The following is a 19726-nucleotide window of genomic DNA, read 5'->3' as shown; positions in this document are numbered from 1 at the left end:
CACAATTAATATCAAAAAGACTTCTGTCTGGATCCCTGAGGAGCTCTCTGTGTTGTCTCATGCTGTCAGAGTGTAAGGGAGAAGTTTAACAGCATCCTTTCACCTCGTATTCCTGTTTAAAGCCATAGCCCTCGGCAGTCTTCATCTGGTTGATATGCTGGAGGAGGTCGGCCACTCGGACAGCAGGGTGCAGCTGCCCTGTGTGGTAGGGGGAGCCTTTACGTCCACACTGATGCCTCGGGGAGCCTCCCAGCAGGCTGCTGGCTTCATTCACTGAACTACGAGCATCACCTGAATCAGATACACACACATTTGCAACTGTAAGTTGAAAGATTTATGAGCAGGACATGGTATGATATAAAAGATTTAGTAACTTGTAGCACGCTTTGCATTTACTATGGGAACCTAGAACGGTGGTGTAAGCAGTGGGACGCACTGCATGCTGATATGGATTCATACAGTATATATATACATAACGGTATATGTTATAGGTGTGTCACTTTGATAAGGTTTGTCATTGCAAAGCCGTCTCGTCATAGATCTTACGAAGAAGTGACAGCAGCTCTGCCTCTGAATCTCTATCAAAGAGTAATGCAGGCGTAATTATGGAGTGAATGAGTGACGGTCAACAAGAATAGAGAGTGAGGGATGATGAGCGTCTAGTTTTGCAGATGCATTATGTTGGTTGGGGTTTGCAGGTTTGTGTATACTGCGCTGTGCATGTGTGTGTGTGCGCGCGTGTATCTTACCTCGAGTGCCGCAGGTGTGTGCATCCATGAAGGAAAGAGCCATCCTTTCATCCTCCTGCAAGGTGCTCTGGTCGGTGAAACTACGCTCCATGGAGCCCATATGACTCTTCTCCTGTCGATACGTAATGGGCGTCTTATTCATGTTTACTGGCTTCCTAATAATGGAGATAGAGGAGAATGGAGGTATAATTGGAGTTTGGGAGAGATGGTAAAAGATTGACAGAGGTGGAGAGAGGGAGAAAAGCAAACACTATTTTGTAAGGAACAACAAGGAGGTAATAACTGAGAGAAACAGGGTGATGAAATATATAAAAAAATCATTTTCCCTTTATGACTTATGACTGACAGCCAGAGCACATGCGTGTGCATGATGGAACACCAAATGATGGAAGAGCAAAGAGGTGGAGTCACTTACGGATAGTAAGAGTAGTAGTCCCTTCTGGCAAGAGTGCAGGAGAAGGAGGAAACAAAAATCAAGAGAAAGAAGAAATGTAAGATGAAAGCAATGTCAGCTGAGGGCAGAAAGCATTGATCACAGTGAAGATGAGAACCCTCCTCTTCACCAACTCGCCTGTGAAGGTGGCCATATGACACATGCAGACGTACCAGGCCAAGCAGCGGTGAGGCAGAAGATGTGCATTTCCTTCAATGGAAAATGTCTTGGTTTTACACTTCAAGGACTCGACCACGCAGTTTTCTGTCACAGCAAATTTAGCAATCAATTCCCTAAGAGCGAAATTCACAGGGGCTTAGCGGAGAAACTCTGAGGCTAATGCGCAGAGGAGCGGTGACTTTTCAAATCAACATTATTCAATATTAGCCTGGACGCATACGTCAGCCATTTAATAATGATTGCTGGCGTAACTTCTCTTTTGGCATGAAACTATATCTTATCTAAGTAAGACAGGTTAAGCCTTGTTTGAGATCTAAACTGAGGCCCCCCGACAGCTGCCGCTAAATGACTGCAGAGCCAGAGGTGTAGATGAGCTACTGTAGACATGTGGGATCATTGGCTAATAATCTCTAAAAGCACCTTTTCCCTCCCAATTACCATCTCATTTAAGGGTCAGGCCTCTGCTTGGTGTGCGTAATTAAGTGGCTAATTGAATTGCATCCGTCTTTAATTAAATACTTCACACTCAGATAGGCTCTGCAGATGAGGGTTGTTTGGTCCCTCTGGTGCGCCATGAGGGAGTGCAAACAATGCGGCGCCGGTTGTGGGTCCGGCATCATCCCTAAACAAGCGTGACCTTTTCCCAAAAGTTCAGCAAGTGTATAAAAAACGGATAAACGAGCTGCTCCAAAACAAAACATGAAGGGAGAAAAACTATGTAGAAGATGTGGTATGAATGCGCTTAATGAGGCATGTTTTTTACTCAAACAGCTATCAGCAGATGTTTACCCTTTCTTAATGATGATGATGACGGCACCCAGCAGGAGGATGAGGACCACCAGGCCCCCCGCGCACACCCCGAGAATCAGCCCCATCTCCTCCGAGTGTTGGGACACCTCCAAAGCCTTGCGGTGGTCTTTGCAGGCGGCTAGAAGGGAAAACATGGATGCACGTTTAAAAGGTGTGATGCAATTATTGTACACAGGGGAAATTAAGGTGTTAAGGAAGCGATTCGCAGAACAGATTGTAAATAGCGTGGAAAACAGAAAGCAGGAAGAGACATTTTAAATGCACAGCTTTGAAGAACTTTTCAGTCATGCACATACAACTTTCTTTTTCTAACAAATGTTGACTCATGAGAATATGGACGCTAACTTTGAGGTGATCTCCTGAATTATAATGGTCTTTAATGTCAAACATACATATCACTGGCAATGCTATTGTATTAATAGTGACGTAAATAAATACGGGATGCATTTAGGCCTACGAGCCACAGATATACACAATGGCAAGTCGTGCTTTGACGGACAAAATGACTGGTCTGTGCGCAGAATATGAGTGTTATTGTTTGAGAGGTTTTCAACAAGCTATGAGGACTGCTCCACATCTGTTCCTAAAAAGGAATGGTAAATGGTAAATCGTTTTTTATTTATATAGCGCTTTTCTAGTCTTGATGTCCACTCAAAGCTGAGAAAATGAACAGACTGCTATAAATGAGCGTAGAGGAGCGTAGAGGAGGAAATTATTTTCAAAAGTGTTGTAAATATGCCAAAGTAGACTTGAAACCCATTTGGGAAGATTCATTTGTCATGTACAAATTCGTCTTCCATCTATTGTTCATCTTTGAGTAGCTCGATAACTGGCTCTTTATGATATTTTTATTGCACTAAAGTATTTTAATGCTATGTTACATGAACTGAAACTTTGGAGTGTTCTTTTTATTCATTACTGAATTAAGAATATCTATTTTCCCAGGCACAAGTCATCCACACAACCCTACATTATAATGCCAAGGTGCCCGATTTCTGAGAGCTACTGGAAAGGTTATAATCATACGAGCAGGTTATTCATCTCTCAAATACAAAGCTTCATACTTATGTTAATGGAGCTGAGCAGCAAGCCTTTCTTTGCCTTGCTGTTAAGTCCCATTGATCTAGTTTTTTCTCTATCCGTGTGTGTGTGTCAGGCTGTCCTCCAGGCCTCAACAGCCCTGAAACTAGCCCTTCTGAGCTTATTGGAACAACACAACCTATCTGGAGAGCAGTTTAAAGTCAGAACAGGCCTGGGGATAGAACTCTATCTTGCAGCCTGCTGGGGGAAGAATCAGATCTGGGGCAGGGGAAAGGAAAACAGAGCCACGTTTTAGCCCAACTATCTGCGGCCGCGGGGATTTTATGGGTGCTTCAGAACTCTTTTCACAAATAAAGATGAAAGTGGGACAATGTAATTTCATTATTTGGCAGGATTTGTTTTAATCAATTGATTGGTGTCTGGCATATGGCAAGAATTTAAGCCACTAGCCTGAAATCAAAAGGGCGTGTTTCTAATCCTATATTATGGGGAGCACGGTGGAGCAGTGGTGGCCTTTGCATGTTCTCCCTGTGCTTGTGTGGGTTATCTCTGGGTACTCTGGCTTCCTCCTATATAGTCCAAAAACATGCAGATTGGGGTTAGGTCAATTAGAGACTTTAAATTATGTGTGAGTCCTTGTGCTCCGTGTCTCGCCCAATGTCAGCTGAGCCCCCTGCGACCCTCCAAGAATAAGCGGTACAGATAATAGGATATCTGTATATATTGTTCCATTTCGGTGTGTGCTTGCTCAGACACAATTTCTGAGGGATAAACTTGCAGTATATTTGCAGTGGTGTAAAAAGAAGGTTCAGTCCGACTGTGAATCAAAGATTACATTTTGTTGTTGTTTCTCCTCTTTCACAGGGACACTATCATCGCCTTGCCTTTGTGTCTGTGAGCGACTGTAACTGAAAACAACAGAGATTTCAGCCAATCTGTTGGTGCTACATTCAACAAACAAGCGTCGGACACAAACTCAGCACTCGCTGTTTACTTTGTGCCATGTCTTCATTGAAAACTACATCTGCAAGTGAAATACAGGGCAACTTAACTGGCACAATGAAAAATGCAGATGAGGGGGTGAAAACTCAATTTCAGGTTTCTGACATGTTGGACAGAAAAGGGCGGTTTTGCCACATGTAACCACAAAATGTTCTACCGGGCCAAACACAAGCGTGAAATAGATTTCCACATGATTCCATGCACCTGCCAGCTGCCCTGATGGTGGAAATTGGCACTTAGAGGAGGAGAAATGGAAGTCTATTGTGTTGAGCCTGCCAGAGGATCTTTAATTAAACTGTCACCTGGAAGTTGAAATGTAATCTCCAGCTTTGTTATCCAAGCCAGAATCATTTGCCTCCACTTTACTTTTGATGGTCTGTGTGATAATAACGGCTTAGGAAGCGATGATGCAGAGGCTATGGTAATGGTAGAGGGATCACAGGGATCTCAAACAGCAACAAGAAACTCCTCTGACCCTTTGCACCTTGAAATTGAATATCACCCGGAGATTGTTCCCTATGAATTTACCTTTTAGAGTCCCCCCCCCCCCCCCCTGTATTATTCATCCCTGCATGTGGATGACTATTGTTTTAGGTTTTGACTCATTATATTTCCACTGTGGATTTTTCTCTCCTCTTTCTTTCAGTATCTTCCCTTATATCTTGCTTTCTTACACAATACAATGAAATCATTACACAACCACCAGAGCTCTATGTGCCTTTGTTTTTTCCCCCTTTCTTTGCTTACTGTGGAAGAAACGAGGCAAGCAATGTGTAAAGCCCATTGCTCTGAGAAAACATAATTAATCAATGCCCAACCGGGTGTCTGTGAGGGCAGATGGAGTGAGACGCTGAGCAGAAATGGCTGGCCTTGCCTTTTGGCTTTATGCTTGAGGAGAGCCTCATCTCTTTCGTTTTTCACTCACAAAAAGAGGCCTTTACAAAAAAAAGACACCCCGCCAAGTCAATTTACTTTGCAAGAATCTCTGCTTACTGTAGCGGTGCTATGAAAACTATAAATACATGACTTTTATTCAGCATGATCTGACAGTGTACTATGGCACAGGGGCTCTCCTGCCATCAGGACTTAGAGTCAATTTCTCCTGCCCTTTTCATGTCCCTTTGTATCTAAGACCTGAGCTGCAGAAAGCGGGCAAGGGAAGAGAGGTGGGGGGCTTTCTGGCACTGATAGGCCGAGGTAGCTCCATCTGGAATTTTTGATCTGGAGGACCCTTCTGGACCAAACAGAGGTCAAAGCCCTCAGATGTAGCCATCTACTGAGCCGCTGATGAGAACAGAGAGGTGCCTTTGATACGTCGTGTCCCAGCATCTGCCCCCAAACAAACAGGATGAAAGTCTGACCCCTTATCCCTCCCTCCCTGCCTGTTGCCCTTTTCTTTGAGGCCCACTGCTTAACAACTACGACCGTCAGAGAAAATTTGTCGATGACCCCCCGGCCCCCACCTTTGTACCTGACAGAGAGGTAAATAACAATGGAGAGACTATAGCAAAGCATGCCATTACAATTGGACCTTAATTTCCAATTTTAGAGAACAAGGAGGAAGTTGGCAAGATTGCAAAGCACTCGGAACAGTGCAGGAAAAATACATTCGAGGTCACGGTGTCAGAGAGATATTTATGTTGAATTACCTTTGCGAGCGATGCGGATGCAGTTTATTCTGGATTCCTGAAAGAGAAAGAAAACAGAGACATCAGAGGAGAGAGTGTGGTTTGCATATTTTGAAGAACGGAGAAAACAAAAGAGGTCTGCAGGAAGGTACTGAGCTGACACACACACACACACACACACACACACACACACACACACACACACACACACACACACACACACACACACACACACACACACACACACACACACACACACACACACACACACACACACACAAACACTGGAAAAAGACACATTCTGAATGAATAATAAGCATATTTATTCCCCACTCTTGACCACATCTGGAATCACATTACTGTCTCTCCTCTGTTTACTCAAAATACCAAACATGAGTGTGTTGAAATAATTTCTCTTATAAAAAGCCATTATTTATTCCCTGAGACACAGACCAATGGACAAAAAGCTCCTGAGTTGAGAGTCCTATTGATGTCATGAGATTACAAACTATCTGAAAATCTGAGCGCTGCGGTGAAGGGTTCGAGAAGATTACAGATTCTCGCTGAAGGAGAAAGGACGAGAGTTGAAAGGGAGAGAGTATAATTAAGAGGAGGGTTTCAGACCGATGCACCACTATAAAAAGGAATTAATTTTACTCAAATTTCAGCTGATGGCATCGCAGTGTTATGAAAAGTACCTTTGTCAAAACAGAACTAATGAGATCCAAGACTGTAATCCAATTCCATCCTGCCACCTCTTTCAGGGAGATGCATTATCGAATTAAGATTTACAGATGCTAATTCAGGCATTATGGGACAATCATGCAAATGTGCCCATTTGGAAATGAGCAAAAGACGCTTTTCTAAAACTTCAGTTAAATTGCTTTTTTAATTTAAACATTTTTCCCAGGCTGAAAAACACTTCAATAAATTCCCAACCTGATGGTTTAATTTGAAAATACAGACATAAATCGTACAAACATTTGGTTTGTCAGACAGACAACATGAGTGTTTACCCAGTGTTTACCCTGTGTTGACCAATGATTCGCCTTCTTTTATTTATATGAACTTAAAAAGATGTTGACCTGTATAGAAATCAGATTCATTCATCCCATAGATAAATGTTATTTACAGTGCATCTCCTAACATTTAAGGAAAGAGTCATGATTGTTATTGTTTGGCCTTTTTTTTTTTTCTACAGTTGGCTACGATTTAATGTCGAGGGTTCAGCGAACTTATACAAACACAGTTAATGCAATTCAGAGGGTTTCTTTTTCTTTCTACTGTAGGGTTAATGAACATAACTCAATTAAATGTCCTCTTTTTTCTGTCGGACAACAATACAACACAAGTCTACAGCCATGCTAGCAGCTCTGTGAGGTTGTATTTCAGCAAAACAATCATTGGAGCTAAATGCTAAAAGTAGTATGTTTATATGCTCACTGTGTCAACATATGTCATTAACACAGAACACATTTTCAGCTGATCAGGATGAAAGTATTTAGTCATAAGCTAATCGACCAAAGTATTGAACAAATACAATTTCTCATGATGGCTATAAAATGAATTAGATTATGAACATGATTTTTTATTTTTATCTACAACCTACGAATGATATTCTGTTTCCTGACTTAAGTTAATAAAAATGGACAATATGCAGGAATCCTGCGCATTTGGAGAAGAGTCCACAATGTAGTGAACATGGAGCGGAGACACGCACTCGACAATGTCCAAAGGACGAAGGAGCGCTCGACTGCAGCTACACTCTTTGGCTTCACTTTTGAGGAGCAGTCATGTTGTCCATCTTTAAATAAAGTCCACGGTTATATACAGAAGATAATGTAAAATAGACGTTATTGTGGGTTGTTATTGTAAAAAAACTGCACTTCAAATCGAAAAGTAATGTTGAGATATTTATAATTTTTATTTGTGTTTCTATTGTGTCTGTAGAAATGCTGACTGGCTGCTTTGAGCTTTTGAGAGATTGACTCAATTATAGGAAAACATTGTCCATTAGCAGTCCAACAGCAGATTCCGACGCTGTTTATTTTACACAGGCTCTATTTGAAATTATACATTCAATCATCACTTGCTTCACCAAATGAAGACAGATAACATTTACAATAATTTACTGTTATTTATTTATTTACTGGTATGATGGATGGCTGCAGAGTCTATGATGAGCACATCACAATCAGAATGTTGCTGGCTCAGCACAATAGCTAATAGGCAAGCTCCAGATTGTGGGACACACATCACATGTCTGACTGTGCTGTGCCAGTCATGCCAGAGGGGCTCGTGGTTCCTGGCAGTTTTAAATACGAAACAGAAATGCCAACACGCAACAAGGCACACGCTCAAGGTTTTACAGTGTGTGTGTGTGTGTGTGTGTGTGTGTGTGTGTGTGTGTGTGTGTGTGTGTGTGTCTGTGTCTGTGTGTTTGCGTGTGTGCGTGTGTGTGAGGCAGTGAGGGGGAAGTTGGGGAAATATAAATGGCTGCACTGTGTCCGGGCAAAAGCTACAGTCTGCATCCACAGTGATTCAAGCACCTCTTCAGATGGATCCATCATAGTAATTAGAGAGGCCTGACAGCCGCTCTCCAGATAATTAGCATGGGTAAATGCCAAATATTATGGATCCCATATACTGTTCAAATTATTCCCAGTACTGCCACTACTGTCGAGGACTAAGTGCAACGATGCATCTACACAAAGGTATTGTAGACAAACACAAACTTAATAAACACACCAAGCAAACTATGAAGAAATATTCTATACAAATAAAATCGCTGACACCTCAGTTTACATTTTAAAACATAAAAATGTATCACCACCTTTGTGCAAAAATGCTTACTTTCTGTAAGTATGTAAATATACTGATACTCTTTTCTGATGTTTCCTTCTTAGGAGGGATCAGCTTTCACTTCAAGAAACACTTTTACTTCAAGAGTTTTCGTTTTTTTCTGAAATGGGCATGCGGTGTTTACCTCATTCTGTGTACAATGAAACCTGCTATAAAAATATCCCAAACTTCATACATATTCTGAATGGATTTAGACTTCCATGCTAAATCAAATTTAGACTGCTAAAATTCTCTACTTTTTTTTCAGCCTACATTTTTGTGACAGCGGGAGCACAGCGCTAAAACGTAATAGGCTTGAAAATACATAATTGCATGTGGAGGATGAGCAGGAAGAAAAGATACAAAAGGAAACACAAAATAGCACCGAACATATTTAGAGACTGCTGAAGCTTTCCACACAGAGTGACGCAGCTAAACCTGAACATCTGCTCTGAGGTTTTAATAGACTCTCTCATTATCACTTGGAAGTGAGTAGTGTCAAAAAGATTGTGAGAAGAAAAATATAATATTCATAAAAAGAGCCTAAAAGGCCACTTTGTCAAATTATGTCATGGTCTGTGAGTGGGTTTAACAGCTGCGATGATAACTTAATTTGACTTTATAGCCCTTTTCAGACATGACCTACGGGTAAAATCGGGAGAATTGGCTACGGAGTTTACGCACAGTGTGTCTATCACATATGCACAACACAGCGGGAGGTTCTCTGCACAGACGCTTTCACAACAGCATCAAATCCTCCGCATTGCTCAGGTGAGAGGAGGAGCAGCGGGATGCAGCAGGCCGAGGCAGGAAGTGACGTATTAATCAGGTGATTTTGTTTACAGCACCACGACACTGTCGTCAGCTCTTATCACCACAAACACATTTGACATCCTCGTCTGCGTCTTTCTCACCGGGAGATATGTGTTAAAAAAACAGGAAACAACTAACACACATCAACAATTTTGCATCCACAAAACCCTTGTGTCCGAAATATTGACAGTAGAATCGAGCTGTGTCTGTAATTATGTGCTTGCAGGAGTGAAATCAAAGTAAACAAATACTGAATTGTTGAATCACTGAACTGTTCAGCCACAGCACCGAGCCAGGACTGATGCACAGATTCTGACGGCGTCTGTGTCTTTCCTGGTCAAAAGCAACAGTGTTGCCCAGGGACAGTGGTGGCTGTGTGATCTGGCACTGTGTCCACTCATTGTGGGTCATGGATGCTGGCCGCCTGCCAGGCAAAACAAAACCTAATCCCATCCGCCGGTAAAGCCAGGCCTCCCACGATTTAATCCAATGCTTAGTTGCCGAGTTGTGTGAAGTGCTCACACTGCACTCCCTCCCTGTGTTTCTCCACTGGGCCGGAAAAATATGCTACTGGTGGGGATGAGCCACCCAGCTCTTCCTTCATGGAACTTTGTAATACAGCGATGTCCAAAGGAGGGGGGGGGGGGGGGTGCAGTGATTTGATCACACATTAACCATCTACTGACGTGGCTCAAAAAGCCAGACAGAGCAGGAACATAGCATGCATGTATTTATTCCCAGCAAATGATCTCAGAGGGCTGTGTTACCTGCAGCAACATTTCTCAGCTACATCGCCTCCGTCTGTGAATATTGAGGCAGCAGCTTTCTGCCTCTGATCATCTGCACCTGGGCCCAATTATCTTTAAGTAATTGCCTCACCCAGGAAGCAGCTCTTCCTGTAATAGAATTTGGGAAAGGTAATGTGGCGTCCTCTGGGTGTGACAGGAGTCTGGAGGTGCTTTGTGTGCTTTAGATCGGGCAAAAATGTGAAATAATGCACCATCTGCCGGCTAAAACCAAGACTAAAGTTGATACAAATGCAGAGATTATTTAGTGTCACCTTGGTCCACAGTGTTTCTTTAAATACTCAACTTATTTACAGCATAAAGAACTAGAATGGCACTCACCTCCGCCATCAAGATCTATAAATTATTCCCTAGGAGATCTGTCAAATGTGTCAAAATGTTCTATTTGCATTGTTAGAGAATGTGATAGAAAAATTCATGGATCAGCCCCCTGCTCCGATTTCACCATAAAGAATTCACCGCTTTCCTTTCTGATGGGCACGGCATCCTTCCACCGTACAAACAAACCGGCTGTGGCTGAGGGGTAGAGTGGTCGTCCTCCCTGAATGGCCCCCCATAGAATAACTAAGTGCTGCGAATAGATGCACTGTATGAATGTGTGTATGAATGGGTGAATGTGAAACTGTACTTTAAAGCGCTTTGAGTGGTCATCATCAGACTAGAAAAGTGCTATATAAATACAAATCCATTTACCAAACCGACAAAATCTGAGAAAACATAACCTCCTTGATTGTTGTAAAGTAGAAGTACATAAAAATCTGAGTTTCTCTAAGAAATGACAAGAAGGTGGAAGCGCAGGCCAAGAACATGAAGAGGGAAAGGACAAGACCAGTGGGAGGAATATAAATACACAAAGGAGCAACAAGGAACCCAGGGCATCAGGAGGAGATCCATCTGAAACTGGGTGTTCGTCATTCGGAACAAAAGAAGCAATGTCCCAACCATGTCATCCGTGTATAATTGGTGTGAAGGAGAGACAGGAGGATGGAGAACATTTCTATCTGGTGCTTTTACTTAAAGAGCTGCTGGGTCTGGAGAATACAGCACTTTTAGACCGTAAACATTGTCCTTTGGGGTAGAGACCAGGTAAGTCAGAGCATTAGTGGTGGAATTTTAAGAATGAGAGTTTTTAATGAAAAAAGAAAAATTCGGACGGAAGACTTTATTTTCTCCTGATCTAGTTGAACTCTGGCCTGTGAGGAAAGTTGTTCTGTTAGAGAATACGACTGGAGACACAAGCTGCTCCTATAATTTAAGAGGGAAATCTTCAGTGATATTTAAGAGCCATAGAGCCAGAAAGAGGATAGTCCAAGGGTTTATCACACTTAGATTGGTCAAATCCCACATGTGGAGCACTAAATAACTCTGCTTGTTACATGAAGAATTTCCTTCAGACCTAATGCAATTATTGATGCTTGGAGATACAAAAAATCCCTCTATCCAGGCTGCATTAATCTCCTCCCCAGTGCACAAGTCCTTTTCTAGAATCAATTTCTTATTTATGGATAAAGAATGCGACCCTCCTGTGGATATAAGGACATCATTATTTCACATTACAGCACTCTCTGCATTTAATCTTGTTTTGCAAATGATAAATGCAATAAAATGACTGAATCCAAAGAGATTAGCTGGCAACAAGTTTGTATAGTTTGTATAGATGTCTTTATCTAGATGTGAATGTAAAGACAATAGATGTCTCTTTTGTGGGGACATGATTGCCTCCAATGCCTGCAGAAAGAGCAGAATAGGTTTATTTGTCTATCTCTGAAATAAAATCTATTGATCATGGCCATTCTCTTTGACCAATTTCTACATGAAGAGCGTATCCCTGTAAACAGAACACCGCACTTAAACCACAGATTCAGACCTTGAGCAGATTGGGGTAATATATAATATGAATGGGGAGACAGCCGGTGAAATGCTCTGCAATCATCAGAGTCAATCTGTTGGGGCTATTTGTATAGCACAGAGACAAACGGCTCACGGCATAGTCACTGATCACAATTACATGTTTATAAGTAATTCTACAAAGAACGCTACACCTCGGAGTCCAGTGATTAGAAACTGAAAGAAATGTTTTCATGGGCAAGAAAAAGAAAACATTGATCAGTCTGTATGAGTGAAAGAATCTGAATCACATAAAAGAGTTATCGAACCCTATATGTGTTTCATACTGAATTGTATTCACAGAAATGAGCCCCCATCGCAAAGTGCTTACAAACATTACAGAAGTCATGATCACAGAGCTTGACAGAAGGTATAATTTCAGTTTTACATACAAAGGGCAAGAGTCCCCTGAGGAATGAATCAAGTTTGCTCTCGAGTGAAGCTTGATAAGGTCACAAACCCAATTATTTATCCTGATCTGTCAGGATTCATCTCAGGGCGACCCTTCTGGTAATTTACACAAATTATTTAAGATTCTCTATATGTCCAGTTGATCGTGTTTCTGCAGGTGATTCTTTCTCTTGACACTCACAGAAATATAACTATTTGTTCACATATTCAAATAAATGTGGCTTTTGGATTCAAATCCTTAATGCCTCACCACAGACTTGGTTTTTTTTGCCAAAGATCAAGTCACCAGATAGGGGTGTCTGTTGGTCCCACTTCTTTTTTACGTATACACCCCTGGGTTACGCAAGAAGGACTGAAGCAGATTGAAAGGAGTCAGGAGAGGAGGACAGACCTTCAAATTAACTTTGCAAGCAGATAGTTGAATTCTGCATCTCTCTCAAACTAACCTTTCCATCCCCAAAGCCCTCAACGTAATTACAGTTTTTTTAAATATCAGTATATACAATCAACTTGTTACAAAGCATTGCAGTTCCAGTTACCACTGACTGATTTTCATTTAAATTAGTTCATTACACCGTAATCATTATGACCCAAATTCAAAGATTTCTTTAAATACAATCTGAAATCAGTAGTGGAAAAGGTCACAAAATGGAACCAAATCAATAGTTGTGCCTCTGTAGCTCTTTAGCTGGTAGAATAAACTTTAGAATGATTGTCAACATTTTTTATCTTCTTTCAAACAGTTGTTTTTTAACACAATATATTTTTTTTAAGAATTGAACAAGATAATTTTATCTTTCATCTGAAGCAAAATAATCCACAGTTTAGGAACTGGAGAGACACAAAGCTGTTTTACGTTATAGTAAGTGTACTAGTGTATAGTACTAGTAAAGTAGAAGAAACAGTGTTTCTAAGTCTGTGCTGTATTCCCACCATGTCTCCTCCACTCAATTGTCATTCAGGAAGGGATTAAGATGTGAAAGGGATCTCTATCTCTAAAGACGGAAATTTCTGAGGAAGTATGGCACTCTGCAGTTTCAAGAACTCTTTCGGTATCCATATGTATTACAGATGGTTCATTGCTATTTCAGGTTTCACATAGACTACACCTCAACAGCAGCACACTGTGAAGGATGTTCCCTGGAACAGATCAAATCTGCTGCTGCTGTCACCAGGATGAAACCCTGCGCTGGATGTTTTGGAGCTGCCCAAATCTTGTACCATTCTCGTCGTCCCTTTTTGAAACACTCTATTATCTGTAGTGAGGAGATATGACCAGACCTTGTACTCATATTATTTGGAGAAGTTCCTGGAGTGTTTGCTCTTACAGATGCACAGTGTGATGCCTTAGCTTTTCTGTTATTATTGGCAGAAGAGCTAGATTTGATACACTGGAAACATGGCAAACCTCTATTACGCTGTAAAATGAGTGGAAAGTATTACGGCACATCTCTTTTTAAGTGTGGAAGTCTTTCCTCTTCTATCTCGAGCAACACTTTGCTTCCAAACATGCTGCCTAAACCTCCTGCATTGATTGTCGTAATGTGTCATGCTGTGATGATTAAATGCATATGTTGGAAAATTTCATTAAAAGATTTCAATCAAGCTTTTTCTCCTGGAAATATATTCGTAAAGTTGCAGTCGTGCTGGTCTGAAGCTTTACACATTCCACAAACAGTGTTGCTGACTTAATGAACAGGAAAATCAAAAAGCAATAATTGTGTTTCTTTGGTCCAATACTTCTTACATTGATAATGGGTACAAAGATAGATCATTATAATTGGAGAGGTGTCTGTGTAACAAACTCAGCATCACTAAAATAATATTTCTACGTTTAAATTAACTCCAGAGGTACTCTCCCTGCTAAATAATTATCTTTATACAGTAATGTAAACCATAACATTACATTTGAAAGAAGTAAGCGGAACTGTAGAGCAGTAAAGACAATAATGAAAGGACAGTCTAATGAAGTAACAGAACAGAAAAGAAGCGAATTGAACAGAATAAAGGAAAGACAATAAAAGCTGAATGAAGTATATTGTTGACTCTAAGTACTTCCAGCTAATCACAGCTTTTCTGGCTGTAAATAATACATGCAAGTAATCCTCCGTTTCAGACATCTATTGTTTGCATAGAATCAAAGCACATACAAACATATATAATTTCACAGTATTTACACTGTCAGCTGAATATGTTTCCATCAGACAAGCCCATTCAAAGGCATTAAATACTCTTTCAAGGGATGTGAGCCCAGACAATGCCAACTGTCCTACAGTGTCTCCCACAGCATTCGCAAATACACAAACTCATTAACAGCACTGGCGCAGAATTACTCTGAATGTAAATGTCTGCAGCTGATCTGCAGCAGAACGGGTAGGGACTCAACAATCACTCACCCCTCTGAAGTTGCTCATAGCTTGGAAGTAGACCAGGTAGCTCTTGCGTGGATCCAGAGGGCTGTTCCAGTAGCCGTTGTAAGTGTGATTGTCGCCCACAGTGAAGGGACTGGCCTCTGGCAGGCTGCTGGGTGGCAGCTCGGCTGTGTAGTAGTGTGGTGTCCCCCGGGCCTGGGCTTCACCGTGAGACATGGGCAGAGGGAAACACTCCTGAAGCCCGATCTCCCTCTTCACTTTCTTCACGGTTTCTTCTTCAATCACCACCTGGTATGTGCTGGATACATGGTGTGCACCTTTAACAAGTTTTGTTTTGTACAGGAAAAAAATCTGACGTGTAGATTTAAGAAGGTTTCCTCACCTGACAGGTGCCCCTCGACCTTGAGCTGGACGCAGCAGGACAGTAATTGTACTTTCGGTCTCACTCAGGGGGGACGGCATGTCTCCGTAATCAAATGTGGGAGCTGAGGACACAAATCAAAATCTTAAATAATGAAGCCACATTCACACAAACAAATGTGCATGTGGCTTTTGCCTAGTGCTATTTATACCTCCTTAATTAAGTTTTAATTGTCTCCCGCTTCCTCCTTCCATATAAAAGTTCACACCCTAAATGTCTCATGAACCTGACAGACCATTTCATTTAGGCAAGGAGCTGTCCCTTCCTTCCCCACATAAACGGCTAATAGTGCTAATATACCCACTGCCCATATCCTCATATTCAGCACACTGTTGGAATTCTCCCTCCTAGTTGTCTTGGATACAAGTCCAATTAAAAGTCATGGGAGTGGGGCTAAATTGAATGGGCTTCTCATTTGAAAGGATTTAGCTAAAGCTGTGCTCCTCCCCAGAGATGTGGCAGCGCATTTCTCTTCTTATACCACTGGTCAATTAGTGAGGGGAAGGAGAGCAAACTATTCATGAGGAAATCGATGATTATCATATTTTAAAAAACGGTTCGCTAATACCGCAGCAGAAAAGAGCTGACATCAATTAAGGTGAGGCATTAAGGAAACCTGAATGTGCTTTTGTTGACATTAAAGGTCTGTTGTGGTTTGCAGACCTAAAAGTGGGTTTGATGCCTGCTGCCAGATAGAGTCTGTTTGAAGGATAATTGTGTATCGGCCACGGTGTTGAACACATCTATATGCATACTTGTGTGTATGTGAGGAAATGTGTGTGGATGGATGCACTGCGCTGGGTATTGCTTGAAGATGCTGACAGTAGTGGCTGTTGAAGGTGTTCAGTGTTTGCTGGCTGTCAGTGCAGATTTGAGAGACGCTCAGTGTAAGTGAATGTTCTGCACCGTGGGCCAGTGGTGGAGGTTGAGGATGATGTACAAAGACTTTTGGACTCTATCTGCGGTCTGACTCTGTGCCAGCGCTCCGTCTGACATATAGCCAGTCAGCAGTGATTGCACACTTAATCTGTAATTAAGCAAACTCTCTAAACAGAGATAGGGGCCAGAAGGAGCAGCGAGAGGGTAAATGTGTGAGTGAGGCAGGGTGGGAGTGGCCGTGTTGTGCGCTCCTTAGAGGTGTACTCCCGTCCCTTAACAAGCACAAATGCATCATTAAAAGGAAATGGCAACACAAAAGCTGGATTTCTATCACCAGTAATAAGCTTGGAGACTCTCAGAGGTGACATTGTGGTCCCGAGAATGTACTGCATCTTCCTTTATACACAACGCACAGCGGCTTCTCCTCTGTGGCGCTCCTCTGCTTTCTACGAGTTAATTTATGTCTCGAGAACAGAGAGATGACAGTGTGTCACTATTTTGGAGAGGCAATGGAAAAATAGTTCTTACACTCTGGGAGCAGTAGGTTTGCCTCAGAGAGGGAGAGAGGGGAAAGACACTGAGGTCAAGAGAGAAAAAACCCAGATCCTAATTATAGCACGCGGAGGGTGAAGTCTGTGTTGTAGCTGCACGCCGCATCAGTGAAGGCACAGAGAGCAGCCCCCCACACAGAGAGGCTCCCGTTTCCATTTCTGTTTCACCATTTAACGGCGGCTTTCAAACGCCCCCCTCGCTCAGTAAATCCGCGGTGCTTGTACCTGAGATGTTAGTGGTGATTTCAGTGAGGGCGGTCTGGCCGAAGCCCTTGGCCGTGCGAGCTCGGACAGAGATTAGGTAAGTGGTTCCAGGGTGGAGGTTGGAGAACATGTGGTAGGTCTCATTCTTCATCTTGGACACTGTTCTCCGAGGTCCTGGGACGTTGATGCCTGGATCAGACGACTCAATGCTTTGGTAACTGATCTGTTGGGACGGAAAAAGAAAGGAAAAAATTATCAAATCTGAGTAACATTAGCTTGAATTTTGAGTTTTCTGTTTTACACTGATCAACAATCATGGCTCTGACTTAAGTAGTAACCTGAAGATGATTCACAACACTCAGAAATTAATTTGCATCTCTAAATCAGTGTGCTTAATTGCTCATGTGGATTTATAGTTTTAGACCAAGAGGGACTGATTGGCATTGACACTGTTGAGTCAAAGTCACACCTCTAGATTTTCAAAACGTACTGTGAGTGGCCAATTATTTCCGGACTAATTGATGCATAATGAAAAGTCACAGATCAAGGACACCAGAGAGTGAAAATGTGTAGTCAAGTGTTTGAATCAATACTTTTAAGTGTGTGGTTTGATGTGCATGAGTGTCCTTTAAAAAGTGAAATCTTTGCCTGTTTTCTCAAGAGGTGATTTGCCTCGCCTGCATGACGCTCTCATCGGAATTTCTATGAGAGTGACATGCAGAAGAGAGCTAAAGCAGATGACCTTGCTGCAATCAGACAAGGGTTAGCATATTGGCATATAAAGTACATTAAAGCCGGAAATGATTCACTTAACTGAAGGAATGAGCACACACGCTCGCGATGCCTGTAGTAAACACGCATGCCTCGGCTGAGGTTGCCACTCAAGCCAAACCAAAGGCCGCCCTGATTTCCAGGAGTTTAATGCCTGCTCGCGCCCCCTGAGCATGAAGATAGAATTATGAGCCGTCCAGTGACTGAACACACGCAGACCTCTGTGCTTCCTCTACAAAGGCAGACATTTAAGGAGCCTGACAGCGCACAGAGCGGTGAGCACTCGCAGGACAGCGCGGTGGTCGATAAGCTCAGGCAGTGGTCAATGGTTTAATCTGAGAGAAATGACAAGGATTTCTGCAGCTCTCTATAAAGCTTTCATAGTCAGACAGGGGAGATCAACATACTAAAAAACCCTGTGCAGCCCTCACTTTGTATGTCAAACCACTAATCCTATTTAAAAATAGCCTTGAGGCGACATTGCAAGAGCAGCGAAGGAAAAAAGGCTTGAGGATAGGTAGACAGGCATAAGGATATCTAACCACCGGCAGAGCATACAGTAAATAAAAATCATTAGCCTCTAAATGGAGGGCTTACAGCGCAACACGTGCAAGTGACTTTTTTTTTAATGATGGCACTGGCCTCAATTTAAACTGGACGGGACCAGTGATAAGTGCGTGGCCATATGCACAAGGTCGGAGAAAGCGTATTCTAACTCTGCTGCTTTTGTTCATATAGGCACAGAACACCTTGCATCAAAGCGTTGGGTGGAGAAGGAGAATATAAAGCAGGTTTTGTGACTACACACATATCTGTGGCAATAAAAGAGGCACTTGACATTATGGCCCACCAAATAGAGAGAAGGTATTTTTGAAATGGGCATGAAGCCCATTTCAATTTAAGGAAAATAATGTTGTAGTGATGCTTGAGATTATCTTTGCCATAAATATTGATTCCAAAGTTATTAGTGGATGTTTTGCTAAAGTGCTGTTTGAGTCATTTAGAATTTGCTAAAATATAATTTCACTGAAATAACACAGTGTGCTGGCACAGAAAACTCTCTCTCTCTCTGAACAATTTATCTGACCACAAAGTTCATTTAGTAGCTATTCTGGAGCTTTATATTATATCACCCATCTTCCGCAGCAGTGCCTATGGAGTTTGCCCACTCTGGATGTTCAAAACAAAAAAATTCTCACACTCAATAACTTTTATATTTTAATACCTTCTGTCAAAAATATTTTTTTGTTGGAAGATGTAAAATTTGAACTTCGACAGGTAAGTATAAGACCCCTACTGCCCTATACTGTGCAGTCAGCTACAGTAAGTCGGGCCTTTAAAACCATCCAAAAAGCACAAGGGCAAGGAATGGATTTAACAGTGTGTGGGTCTGCTGCAGAGCTGCTTAGCTACACATAAGCATATTTAACCTATTGGCTTTAGAAGTAATTTAACCCAGCGTTTCTCGAGGGGTCTCCAAGGACAAAGTGTAGGTTTAGACTAACGTTAGCTTCTCTGCTTAACAGTCCAGACGATCACTGCAATTAAAAATATAATGTATCATCATCTTTTTCTATTTTAACATTAAAAGTGAAAAATATGAATATGAGCAAAAATCAAACCTTTTTTCCCCTTAACTTTAAAGATGGTTATGTTTGATAAAATAATTCATTAAATTGTTTTGCTTAACTTCTTATCAGCGCTCGGTTATACAAGAACAATATGGTTTATTCTTAATTTCATGCCGTATTGACCATCAGCTAGTGATGTCACTTCAGCCGGCTAAGAATTATGATACCGCTTTTGTCTTTGTCTAAATTCAAGGTCCTATTGCTTCTAAGGTTTTGAGTGTAAGTGGTAAATCTGCCACAGTTGGTCTTTGTAAACTGCCGATGTGTCGTGTGAGAGAAGCCTTGACAGGTGTAGT

The 19726-nt window shown here is 41.8% G+C and overlaps 1 protein-coding gene across 1 annotated transcript in view; it reads right to left on the bottom strand.

Annotated features, from left to right (window-relative positions):
* The window catches only part of ptprub (protein tyrosine phosphatase receptor type Ub), a 165003-nt gene that overhangs the window by 26416 nt on the left and 118861 nt on the right, over positions 1–19726 (bottom strand). The window contains exons 10-16 of the mRNA XM_061081460.1: positions 17050–17251; positions 15356–15458; positions 14998–15271; positions 5865–5901; positions 2152–2290; positions 750–904; positions 104–291 (exon numbers count right to left, since the gene is read on the bottom strand). Of these exons, the coding sequence (XP_060937443.1) occupies positions 104–291; positions 750–904; positions 2152–2290; positions 5865–5901; positions 14998–15271; positions 15356–15458; positions 17050–17251 (1098 nt within the window). The remainder of the gene's footprint in view (positions 1–103; positions 292–749; positions 905–2151; positions 2291–5864; positions 5902–14997; positions 15272–15355; positions 15459–17049; positions 17252–19726) is intronic.

The sequence above is a fragment of the Limanda limanda genome, chromosome 11 (assembly GCF_963576545.1).
Source record: "Limanda limanda chromosome 11, fLimLim1.1, whole genome shotgun sequence".
Classification (NCBI taxonomy): domain Eukaryota; kingdom Metazoa; phylum Chordata; class Actinopteri; order Pleuronectiformes; family Pleuronectidae; genus Limanda; species Limanda limanda.
Note: the sequence above shows the minus strand (reverse complement) of the source record. Positions and strands in the feature narration are given on the sequence as shown.